The sequence below is a fragment of the Trachypithecus francoisi genome, unplaced genomic scaffold (genome assembly GCF_009764315.1).
Source record: "Trachypithecus francoisi isolate TF-2019V2 unplaced genomic scaffold, Tfra_2.0 Lachesis_group2, whole genome shotgun sequence".
NCBI classification, from domain to species: domain Eukaryota; kingdom Metazoa; phylum Chordata; class Mammalia; order Primates; family Cercopithecidae; genus Trachypithecus; species Trachypithecus francoisi.
Genome location: NW_022681465.1, coordinates 25,109,477 through 25,118,935, shown reverse-complemented (window position 1 = coordinate 25,118,935; position 9,459 = coordinate 25,109,477). Strand labels below are relative to the sequence as shown.

The 9,459-nt window shown below is 41.7% G+C and overlaps 1 protein-coding gene across 1 annotated transcript in view; it reads left to right on the top strand.

The window, feature by feature from the left end:
• The first annotated feature begins 1,227 nt into the window (after nt 1-1,227).
• Nucleotides 1,228-9,459, top strand: part of CAMK4 (calcium/calmodulin dependent protein kinase IV) — a 273,748-nt gene continuing 265,516 nt past the window's right edge. The window contains exon 1 of the mRNA XM_033178946.1: nt 1,228-1,778. Coding sequence (XP_033034837.1) covers nt 1,618-1,778 — 161 coding nt within the window. The 5' untranslated portion in view covers nt 1,228-1,617. The remainder of the gene's footprint in view (nt 1,779-9,459) is intronic.

The window sequence follows — 9,459 nt, the reverse complement described above, 5'->3', positions numbered from 1 at the left end:
ATACTATCTGGATGTGTACAAGTACACCCTATGATGTTCTCACAACTGCATCGCCTAAGGATGCATCTCTTCAACTTCTCACCGTGGTTAAGAGACTCATGACTATTTTTTTTCAATTTCCAATCAGCTAGGAATCACATTCTTGTAACTACTTGATTGGATATTTTTGGTTATTTGTTCACCAGTATAGCAGGCAGGCTTTTAAGATTAATAAATCCATAAATTAGATTAAAATATTGGACCATGTTAATGGTTGGTGCTATCAGGAATGGAGACTTTACTAGGAAGAGTTTAGCGCACGTTGGAGGAAAGTCAGGAAAAAAAAAAAAAGGCTAAAAGTAACACCTGTGAAGTAAGGTGAAAGGGCCTGGAGCTATTTAGCCAGAAATGAGTTGTGATATAACTGTCATATATATGTATCAGAATATGACTAATTGTTGTTTGTCTTTGCTGAAATCTGAAAAGAAAAACGTTCAAGGCTAGTTTAAGTGATGTATATTTAATACTGAGAAGAAAAGCCATGACAGTTGATGGACAGGACGTAAGAATACTTATGATGGGATACATCTCTTGGGAACAGAAAAAGAGCTTTACATGTAGCAATCTTCTCTGTCATGAATGAGGACAGGTCCTGCCTTAAGGCAGAGAGTTTACTAGTTGGCTTCCACAAGGCTCTTCCAGAACTGTAATTCTGAGCCACTTCTGTTACTGGCCTTCAGATGCTGAGATCGAACTCGACACAGCCAAGTATTTGCTCTTTGGGGAGCTCCAGCAGTGCCAGAGGAGGCAGTGCCACCAGCAGCGACAACCGCATCTATTCCAACTGAAGACTTCAGTCAAAGGTGAGTCAGGTCAGTGTGGACCTGGGCGCTTCCTTTTCCTCCAGCTCTCACTGGGTCCAGGCAAAGGAGCCCTGAGGGATCAGCGACCACAGGACTCCCTCCCCGGCCACCAATATAAGCTTTGACAGAGGGATGGCTGGTTAGCTGGTGCTAGGTGGGAGGGACTCGCCACGGAGACCCGCTCAAGGAGGGATGAGTTGCGCCACCACCACCTAGGTCCCTCTCTCGCTATCCGCGGGGCCGCCCGGACCCAGGTGCTCCCAGGGTGCGCCTGGCGCCCGCCATCCCATAGCCAGCGTCCCGCTGCGCACGGTCTCCCTCCAGCTCCGGCCCCCGCGGCAGGGCGCGTGGGATGATGCACGGGTCCTTGTGCCTTCCCCAAGCTCCAGCATCCGGAGCCGCCCTAGCCGGCACCGCGGCAGCCACAGCCTGGGAGGGAGAAAGGAAAGAGGGAGGGCGGCGGGAAAGGCTTGGCGCGGGAGGAGGGCGGGTGAAGAGGAAATTAGCTAGGGGGAGGGAGCCTCTCTCCTCTGCGGTGCCGCTCGTCTCCCTCCCGCGGGCGGCGACTCCGGGTTCCCCCTCGCGCCCTCACGCCGCTGCTCGCCCCCTTCCCCGCCCACCGTCCCTGAGAGCGCGGGCGGCGGCGGTGGGCGTGTGCGCGCGTGAAGGACGCCGCCTCTCTCTCGCTCCTGCGTTCGCAGGCGGCGGCTGGCGGCCGGCTTCTCGCTCGGGCGGCGGCGGCGGCGGCGGCGGCTTCCGGAGTCCCGCTGAGAAGATGCTCAAAGTCACGGTGCCCTCCTGCTCCGCCTCGTCCTGCTCCTCGGTCACCGCCAGTGCGGCCCCGGGGACCGCGAGCCTCGTCCCGGATTACTGGATCGACGGCTCCAACAGGGATGCGCTGAGCGATTTCTTCGAGGTGGAGTCGGAGCTGGGACGGTAAGGCGCGGGCTCCAGCTGGGGAAGCCTGCGGCGTGCAGTCGGGGTTGTCCCTTTCGCAGTGACGGTTCCGAGAGTGCGGGAGCCTGCCTCCGTGCCCTTCGATTTCTCCCCGCCTAGTTAGTGTCTGGGAGAGAGCTAACCTTCATTCAGGTGCGGCTCGAGTGCTTCCCACCCCACCACAGCGCCTAGGCCGGTTCAGCTGTGAGACCTCCCTCCTTCTTCTCGCAGACTGCCACTTCCCTTGGGCGACAGCTCCCACCGCACGTGGGCCCTGCTTTCCCAATTGATGTCTTTGCTCACGATTATAGCTTGCCAGAGGGTCCTGTTTGTTTAGTTATTTTTTGAGGTGGGGGCCGGAGGGTGCTCCTCCAAATCAAGACAGAATTATTAAATTAGATTCTTCCTCCTTCCCCTCGTCAAGCTCTCCAAAGCAAGTGACACTAGAAATTAAACTTAAATACTAGCTTCCCTGCAGAGTCTGCTCAGGAGTGAAGGGAGAAATGAATCATTTAAGAGAGTTGAAGGCAGAATAATGAACTAGTGTAGCTTTAAAGAGAAAGCAGCATATGGGATCCAGGCAGTGGTAATTAGTGAGAATGCTGCTGCTTCTCTTCTTTCATGGGCTGGAATGATTTATTTAAATTATATATGTAACAGACCATCTCCCTAGGATTGTAGGTATGTCCCCTGTCCCTCCTCTGAGGATCCAAACAGGTAGCAGTTTGGCCTTCTGAATGATTCCATATGCTTTCGTATTTGTATCCATTGAAAATTACAGTTTTCTTTCCCTTCCTTTTTTTCATCTTTTCTCTCTGTTATCCATAGGTAAGGAGATTTGTTTTCAACACTTATTTTAGATCCAGGCTCTTTAGTATAGGGAATCTGAAGATGTAATTTCAACGGTTCACAAGTTGCAGCTTCTGTACTTACCACTTCTTTGCAATTTCATTTTCCATTCTCTTTTTGCTCGATATAGTTTTGCTAACAGCCTTTTTATTTTTTTCAAGCCACTGAAGGATTCAGAGCAGGATTCTGGATGTTGGTATTTAGTGGGAAGATGTAGAGGTCACTGCCCACTCTCCCCCCAATTTGCTACTACTATTGAAGGCTCATTGAATATAGATGTGTAAAATAGGCAAACTTCTGATGAAAATTTGGTAATTTGTCACTGTTAAAAATGTTTTGAAGTATTTGGGTACTGAATAATGTATACATAAACGTCCATTTTTGATCAAGTTTTTTAGTATTCATCTGAAGATCTATTATATGTAGGTGGAAATGAAAGGACAGTGATGTCGATTTTTGTAAGGTCCAAAACCTGCCTGTTATTAATTGTATGATACGTGACAGTGGAACCATGTAAACCTCTGAGTAAAGAGATGATCTACTTAAAATTGTTTACCTGGTGTTTTATAAACTGCTGTATAGTAGAGGAAGTGCCTGATGCTGCTGCAGGGACTGTCCCAGCAGCACGTCTGTTTTCAGAGTAACATTAACCCTAGATGCCTCAAATAGGCTGACTTAGCTACACACATTGTCTTTATGAATAAGCTTCATCATCATGAAACTCAAGAAATTCTCTTTAATTTGAGAAATGGGAAAAAAATAAACTGCCAGTTGCATACCTCTGTGAGATGGTAGCCTGCATTGAAAAACTTAAGAAATTTGAAGTTTGGGTTTTTTATTTTTCAGTTCAGAATTACGTGTTGCAGTAAATTTTGGAGGACAAATATTAATTAGTTATACAGAAACTTCTTGATTTATGAACGTGTTATGTCTCAATAAGCACACTGTAGTTGAAAATGCCAGAAATTGAAAATGCATTTACTACACCTATGCTAACAAACGTCTTAGCTTAGCCTAGCCTACCTGAAACATGCTCGAAACACTTAATATTAACCTACATTCGGGCAAAATCATCTAACATGAAGCCTATTTTATAATAACTGTTAAATACTGCATACAGATGGGATTTTGTAGACATGGTGAGATATGAAACACAAAACACAATGTTCAAAAAACACTGGCAACACAGAACACTCTAGAGTTCCGGTTGTTTACTCTCCTGTGGTTAACTGGGAGCTGTGGCTGATGGCTGCTGCCCAGCATCAGAGAGAGTATCCTACCACGTATTGCTAGCTCAGGAAAAGATCAAAATTTGAAATATAGTTTCTACTGAATGGTATCACTTTTCCACCATCATAAAAGTCGAAAAATCTTAAGTTAAGCCCATCCTGTCAGAGACCCTCTGTCTATACATTGCTAAGATTCTTGCTCTGTTATCTAGTCTTTTGATTACTGTAAAAGATCACAGAATTAAACTATGTTGAGGAACAATCAAAGCTAAAATGTCTTACTTAGGCTCTCTTTGTCAACAGTAAAGCGTATTGTTAGGTAAATTCTCTGTAGATGGCAGCATTCGTGAGGTGCATGCTTACTCTGTTTGGCTGAGACTTTGAGAAGTATTTCATTATCAGAAATTTTTAAGTAAACTAAAACGTAAAGCAACTACTATTCCAGATATAGTTATTAAGAATCGACAGAGCCAGAGAATGCAGCAGAATGATCATCATAGATATTGGCTGAGTAACTAAAGTTTTCTTCCTTCCTACACTAGAGATCGAGTTGAACTCAGGTCATTAGTTTCAAGCCTTTACTCTCAGCCTTGGGTCAAATCCACCTGCCAGTGTGACTCTAATTCATTAGTAATGCAGATGTCATTAATATGCTAAGAGAACAGTGCTTGTGGTGTTGCTGTTATGGTTAGCTCTAGAAAGTAGACAATCTCCACCAGAATTAGTGATTTGTTGGCTCCTCCATTACAATTGTCTGTTGTAAAGTAGTGACTCCTGATTGCAAGAAGATTGGACAGTGACCATTGGGGTGATACACCCTGAGGATGTGTTTGGGAACTCAAGGTGAGCTAAACTTCCAAGGCTATATCCACCTGAAGCCCCTGAATAGTGCTGGCAAATGGCAGCACTGATCCACATGCAGCCATTGAGACCAAGACAGATGTCATCACTTTCTTTCGACGGGGAGGGTATAGGGTAGAGGGACTAATTAAAAGTATCAGGCAAAGTAATTTTCCTAAAATCACATTTGAAGACACTGTTTTGTTCATAGAGTTTGTGAAAAAGTTTACAAAAATCATGACACATACACACATTCAACTCTGCTTAAAAATACGAATTGGCCATGATCCTATTAAGGGCTCCAGATCCTCGAGGGCAGTTGGTCTTTTGCCCAGTGATTTGAGAAACTGGCATTTTAAAGGCTTTTCTGAGGGAGAAGGGAGCTGCCTCTGGTCCAGATCCTGCCCAGTGGTTTGGCACATGGAATGACAGGAAGTGGCCCAGCATGCTTGGTGGTGCAGATTTCCTTTTTGCATGCAAACCCATGTCCTGTTTTCAGTTGTCCCACCTTTAGTTTCTCCCTGTTGTTCCATGTTGAAAGAAAGTTGATAAGAAAACTAGATGTATTCCCAGACATACAAATCCAAGGAAACCAAACCAAATGAAAGATAATTAGGACAAGAGAAGAATGTGTTAAACTACTTTGAAACCTTTTTTTTTTTTAATTTGGTTCCCATTCCACTTACTGTAGTTTCTTTAGGCTAGGGACTTTGCATATACTCCTCCCCCTGCAATGTAATTTTAAATAATACAGTTCTGTGTCACATTTATATATACACATTTATGTATACACAATTATGTGTATACCTTTATAATTTTGAATACATTTGTTTGTCAACTCAAACTAATTATATAGGATCCCTTGCTATATGTATTATTGTTTAGGAACCAAATAAATTTCGATAGTAAGGAGTGTGTGTGTGTATATAAAACAGAGACAATTTTATAAAACAATATTTATTCTTATTACCAACAATGCACTTTAATATTTTCTATTATATGCTGTTTGATTTCATCTATTTCATTTAAAAAAGTTGTTTGAACCCATGTAATTTCACATCCCACTAATGGGTTGTGACTCAGTTTGAAAAGTGCTGTTTTAGGCCATAAATCTGTATGTGACAGATTAAGCTATGAGGCAGAGTCTTTTAAAGAAATTCCCTGCAGACCAATTGGCAACGTTGGGTGACCTTTTGGCACAGCACTGTAGAGAAAAATTCTCCTATCTTTGCCTCCAGGTCATTATTGATTTTCCCCTTCCAAACATTTTGGAAAAACTCTGGTGTCTCCCCAAGGTCTACTGGGCACACAGTAATCTGAACTGGCTAAGAGTGCCAGGGGCTGTGTTGGAAAGGAACTCAGAGGCTGAGAAGTGGTATATTCTACATGGTGATGCATATTCTGGCTCCAGGTCATGGTGAGCAAATGCTTTCTATAAGGAAACATGAAAGTTTGCATTTTCTAAGAGAAGTGCTTCAGCCAATGCTCTTAGCTTGTCTTGGTGCTCTTGGCTCTGGTTGATATAACAAGATGTCTTAGACTGGGTGGCTTAAACAACAGACATGTATTTCTCACAGCTCTGGAGGCTAGGAAGTCCAAGATCAAGGTCCCAGCCAATGCGTTTCCTCAGTTAGGACTCTCTGTTTTGCAGATGGCTGCTTTCTTGCTGTGTCATCAGAAGGCAGAGAGGAAGAGAGAAAGAGAGGGGAAGAGAGAAAGAAACCAAGCTCTCTGGTGCCTCTTCTTACAAGCGTACTCATCCCATGATGAGGGGTTTAGGTGCATAACCTCATACTAAACATAATTACCTTCCAAAAGCCCCACCTATAAATACCATCATATTGGGGTTGGAATAAGGCTTCAACATGTAAATTTTGAGGGGACACAATTCAGTCCACAGCATGGCTGCTGAAGAAACAGATTCTCCTTTTTTTTGGTCAACCCATTTCCTAAACCATTCTTGTGGCTAGAGCTTCTTAGGTCCTTGATTTTTCCCTGACACCATGCTTTAGGGCCCCGCAGCCTATCTGGATAGGTATATACTGCTGGCTTCTGATCTCTTGCTACACACACTGCACTTAGAAGCTTCAGCTCTTGGCAGGTGGTAGGTTTTTTATCTAACTAGGAATTAAAAATATGCTTGTGCCATCCCTGTCTTGTTCTCTGTGCATCTGATTCTTTCCTCAGGCGGTTGACTCAGGAGCAAGGTGGGATTGCAAGTGGGAGAATAAAAACCGGGGCTTCATAGGCTTTTCCTGGGAACACTGACTATAAGCTTTCTGGAAGGCAGAGTCTGTGGGTTTGGATTGTTCACTATTATGTGCTCGTGTCTAGCACAGCACTTAGTACTTAACAGGTGCTCAACAAATGATTTTAAAGGGGTGACTCAATGATAATGAAGTGGGCCAGGTGCAGCATGTGTACCCACTTCCTATTCTTTGAGATCTTGGTCCTGATGTGGTAGTGATGTTGATTCTAGTGACCGTAGGATAAGGAGAATACTGTAACCCGTTTCTCTTCTCCCTAAAACTTACCTGACAATAACCCTAATCTCAGTCAGCATTGGTTTTCTTTCTTCAGTGTGAGTATTGATAGCTGCCACCTCTGTAGCTTGCTGTTGTTAAAAATAATGCCACTTTTCTGTTGGCAGAGTGTTTTGTGGCTCTGAAATGAAAGGGATTCAGTTTCACCTTCACTATCACTTTACCACAGGTGTATCAGAATTAGGAGTTAAATCAAGTTGGACTTAAAGGCATGAAATGCCTCCAAGCTATACCATCCACTAAAGTTAATGCATAGTAAATGCTAAATTTGAAAATATACTCATTGTTTAAAAGCCTTAAAGTCAAGTGAAGACTATGATAACATCATTGCTTTAAGAACACACTACTTTTCCATGTTTAAATACTGTCACAAGGTTAAAAATAACTCCAGATTTTGGGGGAAAAAAAAAAAGACACAGGTGCCATCTGCTTCTAAACTGTTCTGGAGAACTTGAGAGAGAGAGAAAAAGAACACTAACCACAAAATAGCTTCAAAGAACTTTCTTGTAAACACTTTACCCTCAGACATATATGTGTGGGTTTTGTGTTTGCAATAATACATTTAAGAACAATGTAGTGTTAGCCAAGTGAAGTGTTTCAACTACCAGTTATTATTTTAGGTTAATAATTTTTTTTTTTCATGTCTTTTTTTAAAAGTAGAGGGTTTTTTAAAACTCTCTTTTGGGAAAGCTACATATCTAATAAACAGAGTATTGATTTTTTAAAATTTCAAGGTCAAATTCATACTGCAAAATGTGGTGTTTAATTGAGTCAAGGAACCGTGTAATTCAGGACAAAGAGGAACTTTTCATGAAATTGATAGCAGCTAGAGTCAAGGTTTTACTCAAATTATATTGATCTTTACCTCAGTTTTTTAAATCTATTTGTAGTACAGGATTATCTGAAGATTTCATTACTCCAATGGTTTAATCAGAAAGTTAGATCTAAATATTGATGGCATAGTATTAGCACATAAAGGATGTGGACCCTTCAATACAGTTTGCCAGAGATTTTCCTCAGTCATTATCTTGTCAGTAGTAAAGATCAAATAAAGAAAAGAACAGTGTTTGGAGAGACAGTGATTCATAGTGATGGGTAAAGGGTAATGCATATAGACCTTCCTCTTTTCTCTTAGATTGGGGTTTCTCAATCTAGGCACTAGAGACATTCTGGCCCAGATAATTCCTTGTTGTGGGGGCTGTCCTGTGCGCTGTAGGATGTTTAACAGTGTCCCTGACCTCTACCTACTAGCTGCCAGTAGTGACATCCTTATAAGTTGTTACAACCCAAACTGTCTCTAAACATTGTCAAATATGTCCCATCTCCCCTCTTGAGAATCATGTCTTGAAACTAGTGTTTTACACATTTTCTTTCAGTTATGTAGCTAGTGAACAACAACAAGGTTGATGGATTATGTTCATTTGGCTTTACTGAGTATCTGCTACAACCAAATGTTTCTTCCATTTCTATATAATATCATAAGATTTCTGTTTTATATGTATTCCACTTTATAATTTGCTTAATATTTTTATTTAAATTACCTTATTTTGTTAACCTAAATTTATTTACCAAGAATACAATTTTTACTAAACTGAAAACCATAAATCAAAGCAAATTGTATATGCCATAAATAGAAACAAATTGTAAAAATAAATTGTAATGAAAACATAGCATTTTTAGTAAATTATAGCTAGACATGTCCACATGCAGAAGGCTGTAACCCTGAGGGTTGATTTCTTTGTTAAAAAGAGAGATTATCAAAGATTAGGAGAGTTAAAACCAGAGCAGCACAGATTGAGGTTTTCTTCTTGATATAATCAGAATGATTGAAAAGTAATTGAAAAGAGAAGGATGTTCTCTCTCTCTTTTATTCCTTGTTATTTAATTCCATGCCTTTGTGCTACCTAAAGTCCTCTTGTTCATAGGTCTAAGCTTTTCAATAATTCTGACCTAGACGATGTATGCTGACAGTGTGCATGTAGTGGGGTAAGGGTCTAGAGTATGAATGAGCATGATAAATAAAACAATATTTGGCCTCCAAGTATGTAGGGTACTACTAATAAGGCACCAACAATAAATCTAATACAAGATAAATTAATGTATAAGTAAAATGAATAAAACTGTTATTAGAGATCTAAGAACCATAGCCGTCTTCATGACAGAGTTATGACAGGAGAAGACTGGGGTGTCTTTATGGGGGAGGAGTAGACTTTGAAATTT